This window comes from Zeugodacus cucurbitae, chromosome 2 (genome assembly GCF_028554725.1).
Source record: "Zeugodacus cucurbitae isolate PBARC_wt_2022May chromosome 2, idZeuCucr1.2, whole genome shotgun sequence".
In the NCBI taxonomy this organism is placed as follows: Eukaryota; Metazoa; Arthropoda; class Insecta; order Diptera; family Tephritidae; genus Zeugodacus; species Zeugodacus cucurbitae.
Window position 1 is genome coordinate 33,258,109 of NC_071667.1, and position 15,689 is coordinate 33,273,797.

Sequence of the window (15,689 nt, forward strand, 5' to 3'; positions counted from 1 at the left end):
AAAGTTATAGTCCGTTTACGACAATTTTTTCACAAGTGAAGCCAGTGCAGTATTTGTGTAAAGTTTTATTCAGCTATATTCATTGGTTCCTTATAAAGTGAAGAAATCAGATGGAATTAAAAATTGAGTTATATGGAAAGTAGTCCTTGTTGTGAACCGATTTCGGCAATTTTTTATCTGTGTTGTCGAATGAAATTCGGTATATAATATTTTCTTGACACGGGTGACGAAATCGGTTCACAACGAAGCCTTCTTCCCATATAACTCATTAGGAACAAATGAAGATAGCGAAATAAAACTTTACACAAATACTGTATTTGAGCTGTGACATCACTTGTGGAATATCACTCCGACGTGTTGTAAAAGAGGAGAAGATGTAACCTTCTTCCTGATGCCAGAACAAGAGTGACCACAAAAATAATACGAGCTTTTTTTAGTGGTAACCACCGTTCCATAAGATAAGTAGCTCTATCCGTCTTGTAGAGAACATCCATACTTATGCAATGTGACTCTTTGATTTCCAAAATCTATCGTTTACGCTGAAACTCTAGCCTGTCAAATAAAAGATACACGTTAATGGCTATACACTAATCTTTATTTCTAAATCGTTTTAACTTAACACGTTGTTATTCAATACTCTACTTTACAACTCTAACTTATAACTCGATAACTTTCTCTTTAGAATTTTCCTTACTCTACAACTCCGGTAGCCCTTATCTAGTCGATTGCAAGCGATAAATCGTCCCGCGAACATTCTGGCAACTACGAATATCGATGTCTAGATACATCTGAAAAGTTATCTATTTCATCTATAGTGAACAGTTGAAGTGAACGCAAGTGCAATTTTCGGTGCCGTGGAAAAGTCTAAATTACATTGTTGAACTAAATCCGAATTGGAATTTTTTGTGCATGAAACAGAGTCCTGGCGTTGCTTAAACGTTTTGTTAGTGAACCGAAAGTTTATAAAAACAATTTGTAGAAAGAGAAAGGAGAAGGGAGAAAAAAACAACACAAATCGTTATTGGGGATGGGGACAGCCGTGATTATATGTACAATCAGCTGTTCTCTTCTTACAATTACCAGCTGTGATCAAAGCTTTCATACAGGTTTAATAAATACAAAATATAAAGTCTTATTCCCAACTGCATTATCGACCAAACGACAGGTTGCTAACACCCAGTAGGGAAATCGCTAAAAACAAAAAATGGCTGAACCTCAACATGAGGTGACGCCGAGAAATAGTCTAAGCACGTTTAGAGTAAATACAATTAAAGAGTTACAAAAGGCTTACTCTCTTGTAAATGAAAGACTTAAAACCTTAGAAGCGATGTGTAATCAATTACACAAAGATAATATAGCACTCAAAAAAGAAAACGAAGAACTGAAAGCCAGTATAAGCAAGCCTGCTAGTACAGCACCAAAACCATCAAATGTAAGTGTTGATGAAGTATACAATACGGATGAAGATAAGCTAGCTAAAGAAACTGAGTGGATACTCAAAAAGAAGCGCTCTTCAAAAAAACGTAAAGCTGATAGTTCCCCAACAATTAATAGCCCTTTGGAAAATAAAAATAAAAAAAATACGACCATTAATGATACCAAAATTCATCGACCACCACCAATTATAATAAACGATGTTAAATATTTTAATAAATTACATTCGAATATTACCGCTCTAACAAAAAACAATTTTTTTAATAAAGCTTTTGAGTAACGGTGCCTATAAACTAAATACATTTGATCCTACTGACTATCGAACAACAACAAAATTCTTGTCAAACGAAAATATACCTTGGTTTAGCTACGAGCAAAGTGTATTCAACAAAGTGAACTAAGTATATGACATTTAATTTTTTTTTACCCGAATTTTACATGTTTGTTGCCATTGATTCAACTCTTACATTTATTCAAAAATTCTAATTTTGAAATTCAAAAGTAAACAAATTTCAAACCAAAAAATATATTTTTTAAATGAATAAAAGAAAATGCCGAATACATTCTGCTTATCCAAAACAACTCATGTTTACTAATGTTTTGTGTTCCAACTGGCAAATTGCAAACAATTTTATCAATATATATTATATTGTTCAAGATAAAAAAGACGGGTTAATGTAAACAAATACATGAATTGTTTACTATTTTATTGTCAAAACCGGGTATGTCAAATACTTAGTTCACTTTGTTGAATACACTTTGGCTACGAGTGCAATCATAACAGGCCAATAAAGGTAATGATAATGAGGTAAAAAATTTTACACCACTCATGTGATACTTAATCCATCCTGAACGACCTTAAAGATCAAGGCTTTAATGTGTTAAATGCAATTAACAAACTTAAGTGGAAGACTAAAGAACCGCTAGATATGTTTTTAGTAGTATTCGATGCTACCGAGGACATTAAGAAAGTTTATCAAAAGCATTCTTTTGATAAACTTTCTTAATCAAAAGCATTCTTAATACCGTTATCAAGGTTGAGCCTATCAAAGCATCTAAATTAATTCCTCAGTGCAAAAACTGTCAAGCTTTTGGACATACAAAAAACTTTTGTGATAAACCATCGAGATTTGTGAAATGTGGAGGCAAACATCTTACAACTGAATGCACCAAAGTTGTGTCGCTGCAAAAAATTAGAGACAAAAATGGTAATACAGTTGAGGAGAATGTCAATGCTCAGGCGAAAAACCCGTTGCGGACAAAGGAAGGAAGGAAGTAACACCCCTCCCATCAACTTCTAAACTTACTTTTGCGCAAATGGCTAAGCAAGGTCAGACAAATACAGTTCAAACAAGTAAGGAAAGGCTAAGTGCGGTTGCATCTGAACATTTTATACTCTCACAATTTATTGAAGAAACATTCAAACATACCAAAATTTACCCATACATTCGGCATAAAGTTTAATAGAATAACGAAAATCGTAATATACATATACTATATGAGGGCTGAGGTAATTCTTTCATTTTCACCAGCAGGGTACACTATATCAAAGACTATATGCTTACATAATGTTGCTAAGATATCTCACATATTAACCAATACATATTGCGGAATAAAGCTCACCGTATTTTTGAAAAACCTATAATTAGGTAAAACTATTTCCTCTGAATTACATTAAATTATCTGAGAGATTTACCCAAATTTTCAGTTAAAAGTTACCCTTAGGCACTGAGTTCAACCTGTTCGATATCTGGGGCCTTGAAAAGTTATAGTCCGTTTCGACAATTTTTTCACAAGTGAAGTCAGAGATGATATGTTTGTGTAAAGTTTTATTCCGCTATCTTCATTGGTTCCTTATGTATATATGATAAAGTGAAGGATTCAGATGGAATTAAAAATTGAGTTATATGGGAAGTAGACGTGGTTGTAAACCGATTTCGCCCATATTCCACCCGTGTTATCAGGGTGTCAAGAAAGTGTTATATATCAAATTTCATTAAAATCTGTCGAATAGTTCCTGAGATATGGTTTTTGACCCTTAAGTGGAGATGCCACGCCCATTTTTCATTTTCTAAAAAAAAAATTGAGTGCAGCTTCCTTCTACTATTATTTCTGTGAAATTTAGTGTTTCTGTCGTTTTTCGTTAGTGAGGTAACCCACTTTTAGTAATTTTCAACCTAACACTGGTATGGGAGGTGGGCGTAGTTATTACCCGATTTGAACTATTTTCATCGTGTGTGGTGGGGTACGTAAGAGAACCGACTGCAGAAAGTTTGGTTTATATAGCTTTATTGGTTTGCGAGTTATATATAAATAACTGATTTGTGGACGGGGCCACGCCCACTTCCCCAAAAAAACTACACCCAAATGCCCCTTCCTATTGCGATCCCTTGTTCCAAATTTTACTTTTGTAACTTCATTTATGGCTTAGTTATGACACTTTATGTGTTTTTGGTTTTCGCCATTTTATGGGCGTGGCAATGGTCCGATTTCGCCCATTTTCGAAAGCAACCCTCTCACTGCCCCAAGGAACATGTGTTCCAAGTTTCATTAAGATATCTAAGTCCATAAATGAGCGGCTCAGCGCTCTTGAATACCATAAACAGTTTATTGATGAACAGTAACTCTAAAATAATGGTATGGAACGCCAATGGTCTTTCCAAAAGTAAAAATGAATTGGAAGTTATTCTAATGCCCGGTTTCACAGTCAGTGCTTAAGATAAAACAGAAATATTGCGTTTTACAGTTCATACTTAAGTTCTGCTTAAGTACTGAAAATGGGATACTTAAGCAGTGCTTAAGTAACAGCTGATTTTTGTTTTGAATATTGACTTATTTGTCAAAAAAATAAAATGAAAATGATTTGCTGAAAAAAATTGTGGAATTTCTTGCATTCAATGACGGTTATATGCTTTCCTGCGAGTCGCAATAGGTGCCCTCACTCGCTTGCGGTGAAATTCGGTGTCCTTTTATTGTTTCCATCCATTTCCCAGATTCTAAATTTATTCGTCGCAAAGTTATTTTTCATCAACAATAATTCCAATTTGTCAGATGGTATTTGTAAACAAATGTTTTTCATTGTGCTGCCATATATCATAATAGAATTTTATAGAAAATAAGCATCGACTGTGAAACGCAAATGACTACTCAGTCAACAACAATGCTTAGCTAAGATTTTATTTGGGCACAACTTAAGTACGAACTGTGAAACCGGGCATAAATGACAGAAATAATGATGTATGTTTGTTGTCCGAAACACATTTTACGAACCATTTGTTTTTTAAATTAAAAAATTATGACTTACACCACACTCCGCACCCAGCAAACTCAGCACGAGGAGGAAGCGAGAGGTTTTAATCAAAAGTATTATTAAGCATTTCGAAGAAGCCCAGATTAAGACTGAAGAAATTCAAGCTACAGCAATTTCAGTAGAAATGCACAGCTCTATGCAATTGCAATTGCTCTATATAGTCCGCCCAGGCATAATATCAAAACTGATACTTATACGAGTTTATTGAAAAAATATAACGGAAGGTACATCATGGGTGGTGACTTTATTGCAAAACACACTCATTGGGGATCTCGTTGAACTACAACCAAAGATCGAGAAAACTATTCTGAAAGCTATACAAGTTATTGGATGCAATATCATTTCGACAGGGAGACCCACTTATTGGCCTGCAGATAGTAAAAAATTACCAGATCTACGTGACTTTTTTGTCATTCATCAAGTAAGTATCGAAAATCAGTTTATGTATTGAAGATAGCTCAGATTTAAGCTCTGATCATTCACCAGTGTTACTAACTTTATGTAAAAAACCAGCAATTGTGTCCGACACGTGTTCTTTATCTAATAAACATACTATAAATTTAAGACTATACTGAATAAAATCGATTTTAAGCTAAAGCGTATATCGACAGATTTAGATTGTGAAGTTGAATCTTTCACAAAAGTAATTCAAAATGCTGCGTGGAACAGTACACCGAATATTCGCGTGAATCTAAGTGGAAACAAATTCCCAAAATACATCTTAGATGGCATCCATAAAAAACGCAAACATCGACGAAGATGGCAGCAAACTAGGTCGGCTGCTCTCAAAACAGAGCTTAACAGATATACAGCGGAACTAAGAACAAAAATTAGACAGTTTAAAAACTATTCCTTCAAAACGTATTTGTCCAAACTCACTGTTGATAAAACTACCGATTATTCGCTCTGGAAAGCTGCAAGGAAAATTAATAAAAAAATAAAACATGTCGCACCAATAAAATTAAATGAAACTGAATGGACCAAAACGAATGCACAAAAAGATGCAGTATTTGCAAATCATTTGAGAAACACATTTACACCTAACGCTGGAGATGAGCTAAACTGTGATAATAGTTGGTTGGATCCACTCGTCAGCATTTCTCCAGTTACTTGGAAAGAAATTAGAAGTCTTATCAGGAACGCAATGCTCAAACAAGCTCCTGGGTTTGATTTAATAACCGGAGAGATATTACGCAATCAACCAAAGAATTGTATAAAAAAAGTTGTAAACATTGTAAACAGCGCATTGTACTTAAGATACGTTCCATCGATAGTCTTCGAGAATGTTCTCATAAAGAGGCTCAAATCAATAATAGATCGAAAACACCTTATACTAGTACATCAGTTCGGTTTTCGTGATCATCATTCAACAATTGACCAGGTACACCGAATCGTTAATTTCGTTGAAAATGCTATGGATAAAAAGAATGTTTGTTCTGCGACCTTCTTAGACGTGTCTCAGGCTTTTGATAGAGTTTGACATTCGGGTCTACTGCTGAAACTGAAATGCATGTTACCCAAACAATATTGTGAAATTATTGCTTCCTACCTAAAAGATAGATACTTTCGCATAAAACAAGAAGATGCATACTCAAACTTGCAACCGATAGAAGCGGGTGTTTCACAGGGGAGCGTGTTGGGGCCAATGCTTTACTTGCTTTTTACAAGTGCTATCTCCACTGACTCAAGTTATGTGACAGCGACATTTGCGGATGACACAGCCTTTTAGCAGCAGGAGAGTCAACCTCAATATCTTCCCTTCGAGTGCAAACAGCAGTCAATGCAATTACTAAATGGCCTTCCAAGTGGCGCATTAAATTAAACGATTCCAAATCAATGCACGTAGACTTTACTTAAAAAAAAACATCATACCATTCCATTTATATAAATGGTACTCCTATACCACATCACAATAATGCTAAGTACCTAGGAATTACCCTAGATGCTAAGCTTCGCTGGAAAGAGCTCAACTATGGGGTTGCTCAAGTCAAAACTGTATTGCCTGTATTCAGCGCTTCCAAAATAAGGTACTAAGAAGTATAGTTAATACTCCTTGGTATATTAGATCTGCTGACCTTCGCCGTGATCTTGGTGTGAATTCAGTAGTAAACGAAATAACCAAACTTGCAAAGTCTCACGAAATGAGGCTTAGACAGCATGTAAATGAAGAGGCATCCAGACTCATCGGTACTGCTGAACGAGAAAACCGACTGAAACGTAAGAGGCCTTCAGACTTAGCAAGGCAACTGTAGCTGCAAATGAATTTCTCTAACATTTAGCTTTTAATTATTATTTTTAAATTATTAGAATTGAATTGTTGTTAGTATTTAATCATTGTATACTAGGTACAATTGTAATAAAAAAAAATCTATTTTGATTGTTGATTCTAGTTTGTTCTGGTATCCATTTTCGTTACACTGCCCCCCACTTAAGTCTGATCGTCCCGATTATACATACTTCCAGAACCAAAAGCTTAGATTTTCTCCCTCTAATCTCGTCTTCAAGGACACTGTTGGCTCCCATAGCATTCCTTACTGCATTGGCATGAATTCCCGTTGTTTCCTGGACAGAAGGTCGATAAGCCAGGAGCACGGATATATGGGTATCCTCTGTACTGTGGTAGTACTTGTCCACCAGCAAGCGCCACATTCGCTTCCAACTGTGTTGACAAAATTTCCTGCGCTTCCAGCTGTGTTAACACGTCTGCTCCTTTTGAGGCCACATCCATTGACTCCTTCTCTTCCTCTTCCAACTGTGAAGCTACCCCAAACGCTTCCGACCGTGATGAAATTTCCGATGACATACTAGACAACGTCCCTTTCAATTGACTACCCAAATGGCTGGACAATTGTGATGATATCTCTGATGCTATCTGTGTCGCCATATGCAACATTAGGGCTGACATTTGAGCTGACATTTTAGATATTTCAGTCAAAAACACGTTAATATCCAATATCCCTGAGGAACATGAAGTATCTTCCTTTTCTTCTACCTTCGTTGTTGTTTCCTCCAAAGCCGATTCGAAAACGTATTCGTCAGCGTTGATGTTATCTTCTTCCATGGCCTCTCGCAACCGGGCTTGCAACTCAGTTTTCAACCCATTCATTGCTTAGCCTCGTTGCTCGAACATCTTTTTAAGTTGCGGTATCTTTAATTCACTGAATTTGGCCATTGTCACCTACATATGTTGTTTTATTTGTCAATCCCACTTCAGACACCAATTGTAACGCTGAAAATCTACAATGCGTTCGATCACTGGATTGTTAAATAAATTCACACTTTAATGGCTATACACTAATCTAAATTTCTAAATCGTTATAACTAAACACGTTATTACTTAATACAGTACGCTCCGCGTATAAGTAACCCGCTTATAAGAAAAGTCCGTTTATAAGAAATAATTTTGAAACACCTTGGACCACTTAAGTATTTTCATTTAAATAAGAGCGCCTAAAAGAAAAAACGCTTACAAGAAAAAACCGAATAAAAGACATTTTTTTCCCTCAGGAAATTTATCTGTCCATACATAAAAAACCTCTTAAAAGAAATAATTTTCAAAACTTTGTGCTGGCAATGTTATATCTTAAATGTATTAAAATTTGCTTCACAGCTGTTTTTAAAAAAAGAAAATAATCGAAAAAATTAAAAGAAACGTTTTGCCAATTAAAACAACGGGCAAAGCCCGAAGCGAAATCTCCAAAAAATATAATATTGCAAGCAGCACGATTTCGAAAATTTTGAAACAATCGAAAGAACTCAGTGAAAAGAGCTATACCTGCCGGAACTTAGAGCAAAAGAAGACACGCACATCAAAATATGAAGCGCTAAACAAATCAATGTCCATTTGGTTCTGGCAAATGATGGAGGCAAACGATCGTGTAACCGGCCCATTGATCTTTGAAAAAGCGCAGCAATTTGCAATCAAATTAGGCATCCTTGAAACCTAGCCCAGGCTGGCTGCAAAGATGGAAGAAAAACGAAAATGTGCGTTTCAAAAAACATCACAGCAAAGCTGCTTCCGTGGATAATCAATCGGCTTTAAACTTCAAGCAAAATGTTCTTCCAGTTTTACTACAGAAGTATTCATTAGAAGATATTTATAACGCCGAAGACACAGGTCTATTTTATAAAGCTCTTCCGACTGATTCATATGTCGCGGGAAGCCAAGCCGTAAGTGGACTTAAGACATCAAAAGAGAGAATCACATTGTTCTTTATAACCAATGCGATTGTGTCTGTGTGATTGGCGTTGCAACCGTTTAGCCGGTTATAGCCGTATCGACGATAGTGCGCCACCTGTCTCTCTCCTTCGCAGTTCGGCGCCAGTTGGAGATCCCAAGTGTAACCAGGTCGCTCTCCACCTGGTCCCTCCAACGGAGTGGAGGCCTTCCCCTTCCTCGGCTTCCTCCGGCGGGTACTGCATCGAACACTTTCAGGGCTGGAGTGTTTTCGTCCATTCGGACAACATGACCTAGCCAGCGTAGCCGCTGTCTTTTTATTCGCTGAACTATGTCAATGTCGTCGTATAACTCGTACAGCTCATCGTTCCATCGTCTGCGGTATTCGCCGTTGCCAATGTTCTGAGGACCATAAATCTTGCGCAAAATTTTCCTCTCGAAAACTCCTAGTGTCGTCTCATCTGATGTTGACATCGTCCAAGCTTCTGCACCGTAAAGCAGGACGGGAATGATAAGCGACTTGTAGAGCTTGATTTTGGTTCGTCGAGAGAGGACTTTACTGTTCAATTGCCTACTCAGTCCAAAGTAGCACCTGTTGGCAAGAGTTATTCTGCGCTGGATTTCGAGGCTGACATTGTTCGTGTTGTTGATGCTGGTTCCCAGGTATACGAAATTATCTACGACCTCGAAGTTATGACTGTCAACAGTGACGTGGGAGCCAAGACGCGAATGCGCCGACTGTTTGTTTGATGACAGGAGATATTTCGTCTTGTCCTCATTCACCTCCAGACCCATTCGCTTCGCCTCCTTATCCATGCGGGAAAAAGCAGAACAAACGGCGCGGTTGTTGCTTCCGATGATATCAATATCATCGGCGTACGCCAGGAGCTGTACACTCTTGTAGAAGATTGTACCTTCTCGGTTTAGCTCTGCAGCTCTTATAATTTTTTCCAGCATCAGGTTAAAGAAGTCGCACGATAGTGAGTCACCTTGTCTGAAACCTCGTTTGGTATCGAACGGCTCGGAGAGGTCCTTCCCAATCATGACGGAGCTTTTGGTGTTGCTCAACGTCAATTTACACAGCCGTATTAGTTTTGCGGGGATACCAAATTCAGACATCGCGGCGTAAAGGCAACTCCTTTTCGTGCTGTCGAAAGCAGCTTTAAAATCGACAAAAAGGTGGTGTGTGTCGATCCTCTTTTCTCGGGTCTTTTCCAAGATTTGGCGCATGGTGAATATCTGGTCAGTTGTCGATTTTCCAGGTCTAAAGCCACACTGATAAGGTCCAATCAGTTTGTTGACGGTGGGCTTTAGTCTTTCACACAGTACGCTCGATAGAACCTTGTATGCGATATTTAGGAGGCTGATCCCACGGTAATTGGCGCAGATTGTGGGATCTCCCTTTTTATGGATTGGGCAGAGCACACTGAGATTCCAATCGTCAGGCATGCTTTCTTCCGACCATATTCTGCAAAGAAGCTGATGCATGCACCTTATCAGTTCTTCGCCGCCGTATTTGAATAGTTCTGCCGGTAATCTATCGGCCCCCGCTGCTTTGTTGTTCTTCAAGCGGGTAATTGCTATTCGAATTTCTTCATGGTCAGGTAATGGAACATCTGTTCCATCGTCATCGATTGGGGGATCGGGTTCGCCATCTCCTGGTGTTGTACTCTTACTGCCATTCAGCAGGTCGGAGAAGTGTTCCCTCCATAATCCCAGTATGCCCTGGACATCGGTTACCAGATTACCACCTTGGTCTCTACATGAGGATGCTCCGGTCTTGAAACCTTCGTTAAGTCGCTTCATTTTTTCATAAAATTTTCGAGCATTCCCTCTGTCTGCCAGCTTCTCAAGCTCTTCGTACTCACGCATTTCGGCCTCTTTCTTTTTTTGTCTGCAAATGCGTCTCGCTTCCCTCTTCAGCTCTCGGTATCTATCCCATCCCGCACGTGTTGTGGTCGTTTGCAATGTTGCGAGGTAGGCAGTCTGTTTTCTCTCCGCTGCGAAACGGCACTCCTCATCGTACCAGCTTGTTTTTTTGTCGTTGCCGAAAACCAATTGTTTCGGCTGCAGCGGTACGCAGTGAGTTTGAGATGTCGTTCCACAGTTCCCTTATACCGAGATGCTGATGAGTGCTCTCAGAGAGCAGGAGTGCAAGTCGAGTAGAGTATTTCGTGGCTGTCTGTTGCGATTGCAGCTTTTCGACGTCGAACCTTCCTTGTGTTTGTTGACGGGCATTCTTTGCTGCACAGAGGCGGGTGCGTATCTTCGCTGCGACCAGATAATGGTCCGAGTCTATATTTGGTCCTCGGAGCGTACGCACGTCTAATGCGATTGGTACAGACAAATATGCGTATGTCATCGGAAAATATAAAAACCCAAGGTGTTTTCGAGGAAAGATCATTCCTATCCCATATAAATTTAACAAAAAAGCGTGGATGACTAGTTGCATCTGGAGAGAAATTATAAAAGAGTTTGATGATAAACTGGCAGCAAAAAATAAAAAGATTCTACTCCTTATTGATAACGCTTCATGCCACAAATTGGATTTCACACCAAAAGCATTGAAATTGTATTTTACCACCGTGTACTACAAGTCTAATTCAACCTTTGGACCAAGGTTTGCTATACCACCATTTGCCACTTTTAAGTTTCATGTCTTTTTATTTGTTATATGTAGGTATTATTCAGTCTTTCAAATCACATTAGAGAAAGTGTCTAGTTCGCGAACAGATACTAGCAGCAGAAGGTAGATTTATGGCTAATTTCTTAAAAAGCGTTAATATTTTGAGAGTCTTGTACATTGTCAAGCGCACTTGGTGGTTCGTGACTCCTCAAACAATTCGAAATTGTTTTACCAAAGCCGGAATTTACGAAGGAATCCCTGTAATGGACTCAAATGAAGATACAACCTCAGAGAATATTTATTGTGAAACCGAAAGCCGTGACTCAAATGATGATTTTTGGGAGATTCAAGACAATAACTCTTTTTTCGAAAATTTAGCTGATTTGGAAATTGAGAACTGTTTTGGGGCTATAATCGATAATGATATAATAGACGAAATACTAGAAGATGAGAGTGGAGATATTATAGAAGACTCTGCAGATAGTGCAGTGCCACCTAGCAGAGAGGAAGCGTTACAAGCTTTGTTTGTATTGATGCAATATTTAAATGATGATGATAACTTAGTAAATATTGAGAAAATTCTCTTTAATGAACGTGACAAATCTCTTGTTCAGAAAATATAAATGACTTCTTTTCAACGTCAAAAAAATGATAAATTTATATGTGCATACATACATACATGTACATACATACAAAACATGCAATATTTATTATAAAAAGCAACTGTCGCAAAGTGTCGACTTTTTAAGTTCCTTTACATGTAATATGAATTTTCTATGAATTTAAAGTTTTGTTAATTTTCGTTAATGTTTATTGTTTTTTTATTAAAAATATTGAATGAAATAAATGAAATCAAATAAAAGATTTATTTTCGTGCAACATAACGCGATGTACGGTTATAAGAAGTTTGTGCATGAAATTTTTAAGATATCTGCATATAAGAAACTGTTTCTTATATACGGACTCCGCCTAAAAGAAAAACCGGATATAAGAAAAATGTTAGTGGCATTTTCAAAGTTTCTTATATGCGGACTATACTGTACTCTACTTAACAACTCTAATTTATAACTTACTAGCAGACCCGGCGAACTTCGTACCGCCTTAGTGTAAATTTAATGCACTACTTTATTTTGTATAGCTGACCTATCTTATGTATGCGTACCAATTCAATTTGAACTGGAATCTATAATATCCTCCATATAAAAATGAATACCTATAACAAATTATTTGTACGGGAGATTAGAAAAGTGTGAATTTTAGACATTTTCAGGCAATTTTTCTAAAATTTTCTCTCCGTAAGAACCATTCTCAAACCCCCTGGAAAACACACAAAATGAATTAGCCAAATCGGTCAAGCCGTTTTAATGCTATGTCGTGACAATGGAAAACGGGTTTCATTTTATATATATATAGATTATTATCAAGCGACAATTATTTTTAATTCCGCACAGAACCATTCAAAAATTTTAAAATTTTTAACTCGTGATATCTTTTGAATGGTATGTCAGAATCTAATAATTCAAAAAGTTATATAAAGGTTTTGAAGTATTTTTTTACATTATCGGATTTTTGGTAAGGAACCCTATTTTTTTTTAAACTAAATATAGTCTATGTCACTCAGGGATAGTATAGCTTTCCAACGGTGAAAGAATTTTTCAAATCGGTTCAGTAGTTTCGGAGCCTATTCGAGACAAACAAACAAAAAAACAAACATTTCCTCTTTATAATATTAGTATAGATTATTATCAAGCGACAATTATTTTTAATTCCGCACAGGACCATTCAAAAATTTCAAAATTTTTAACTCGTGATATCCTTTGAATGGTATGTCAGAATCTAATAATTCAAAAAGTTATATAAAGGTTTTGAAAGGTTTTCTAAATAATAAATCATTTATTTCGATAAGGATTAATACTAATGTATAAATAAAGAGCCTTTTCAAGTAGTGGTATTTTAATTTATTTTTTTTTTATATAAAATCGCTTATTGTAACAAAACTATAATAGTTAGAGGTATGATTTTGTAGATAATGATAAGTTCTACAAAATTGTAGTACATCGCTTTTTTATATCTTCAATCGTTTTCGCAGCATTCGCGATTAAAGAAAGTTTTTTGGTACTTTTTTACCTTATCGGATTTTTGGTAAGGAACCCTATTTTTTTTTTAACTAAATATAGCCTATGTCACTCAGGGATAGTATAGCTTTCCAACGGTGAAAGAATTTTTCAAATCGGTTCAGTAGTTTCGGAGCCTATTCTAGACAAACAAACTAAAAAACAAACATTTCCTCTTTATAATATTAGTATAGATTTACACTTTACTCGACAACTCTCTCTTTAGATACATCTGGCAAGTTATCGATTTCGATTGTTGATTCTAGTTTGTTCTGGTATCTATTTTCGTTACAATATCAACTGGCAATTAATACATTTTTTTATTATTTTCCATGGAAAATTAAAGCGATGGCTGGCTACAAATATCGCTTTGAAGACAGCAGCGACATATCAAACAGCAATTTCACTTCAAAACAAAACAAAACAGCAAAATCACTTCAATAAAATTTACATATTTAGCGATTTAGCGACAGTGACAACTTCAAGGATGCTGTGGCGAAGTCGTGCTTTTGTCTAAAAAGCTGTGCATATAAGAACTCGTGTATTTTAACATTTGAGTGATGTTGCTCGTCGCTTGTCGTCGGTTTCACAGTTCGTACTTCGGTTGTGCTTAAGATAAGACAGAATAAAGCTCCAGTTACCGATACTTGACTTGACCTAGAGAGACTTGATAACTGTCACATAAAAGATCCGTTTAATGGGCCTTGCATGTATTTGATTACCGAACGCATGACGTGACTTGAAAGTCTGTTGAATTTAGAATTTCAAGTTAAGTTGACATTTCAGAGAGTGGCATCTTTGCTCTCTCCCTTTATTTTGACATTTCAGAGAGTGACAGCTCAGTTATTTCGCTCGCTTTTTTGATAGCACGCTTCATTTCATTTTCATCATTTCATTTTCATAATCTCATTTAATTTTCTATATTTAATTTGCCATTTGATAAATAATCCGAATAAACACAATGAATGATGAAAAATTAATAGAAGAAGTGCGGGCGCGTGAAATTTTATATAACAAGGCCTGCGTAGGCTACCGAGTGCCGAGCCGGAAGAGGGACGCGTGGGTAAGCGTGGCGAAGGAGCTAGGTGCTACTGGTAAGTAATTGTTATTAACAATTTATTTATTAGATTGTAATATATTTTGTATATATATATGTGTAGATGTTAATAGTTTAAGTTGTGTTTATTTTACAGAAGAGCAGTGCTCGAAGAGGTGGCTGACTCTAAGGGAAAGATTCAGTAGGGAGGTAAGGAAAATGGAGGCACCATCAGGAAGTGGGGCGAGTAACGCCGAAACCTGGCCATTGTTCGATAATATGAGCTTTTTAAAACAATATATACAGCCCAGACCGTAAGTTAATATTTTTTTAATATTGTATACGTATTAAATATTTATTTCCCTTTTACAGAAATCGTTGCACCACAAACATTTTGGATGATATGTTTTCGCAGGAGCTGTTGGAGCCAATTAGTTTTGAATGTTCTCAGACTAATTTATCGTCGCCTTCGGAGTTGTCGTTTTCAACTCCGATCCGGAAAAGAGTAAAGAAAACAAACAGCGATGACGACGGCTGCTTCAAAGAAGCGTGCGAGCTATACTAAAGCATGTGTGCAGAGAGGAGCAAAGGCAGCGAGGCGGTGAGGTCGTTTGGTGTTATGTTGACCTCTATCATGAACGATAATAACATAAAACAAATGAAAGCAATACAAGTTTTAACAAATTCATTATTTGCTATTAAATCGGAACCCGAATAATTTTTTTTTAATTTTTAAATCATTTGTTTGATGTTTTATACATATATTGAATTAATATGTAAAAATGTTTAAAAGGCTTGTTACCTAGACGTAAGAAACAACGATGTATCTCATTTTTCAAAAATAGTTTTAAAATGTTTAAAAGGCTTGTTACCTAGACGTAAGAAACAACAATGTACCTCATTTTTCAAAAATAGTTTTAAGAATGTATTTGAAAAAAATAAAACAATTTGTTTTTATAACTCTTTAATTTTGTGTCTTTGTCTTTTATTTT

The 15,689-nt window shown here is 36.6% G+C and overlaps 2 protein-coding genes across 3 annotated transcripts in view; both read left to right on the top strand.

Moving 5' to 3' along the window:
* The first annotated feature begins 785 nt into the window (after positions 1-785).
* Positions 786-15,689, top strand: part of LOC128921901 (putative nuclease HARBI1) — a 199,948-nt gene continuing 185,044 nt past the window's right edge. The window contains exon 1 of one of the 2 annotated variants that reach the window (XM_054230881.1): positions 786-1,106. The gene's annotated coding sequence lies outside the window, so the exon portion shown is untranslated. The remainder of the gene's footprint in view (positions 1,107-15,689) is intronic. The other variant, XM_054230882.1, reaches the window with a different exon arrangement.
* Positions 1,299-15,653, top strand: LOC128921909 (uncharacterized). The gene is made up of 5 exons (XM_054230915.1): positions 1,299-1,432; positions 2,471-2,788; positions 14,645-14,755; positions 14,855-15,011; positions 15,070-15,653. Exons 2-5 carry the CDS (start codon positions 2,752-2,754, stop codon positions 15,260-15,262), a joined length of 498 nt encoding a protein of 165 aa, XP_054086890.1. The 5' UTR covers positions 1,299-1,432; positions 2,471-2,751; the 3' UTR covers positions 15,263-15,653.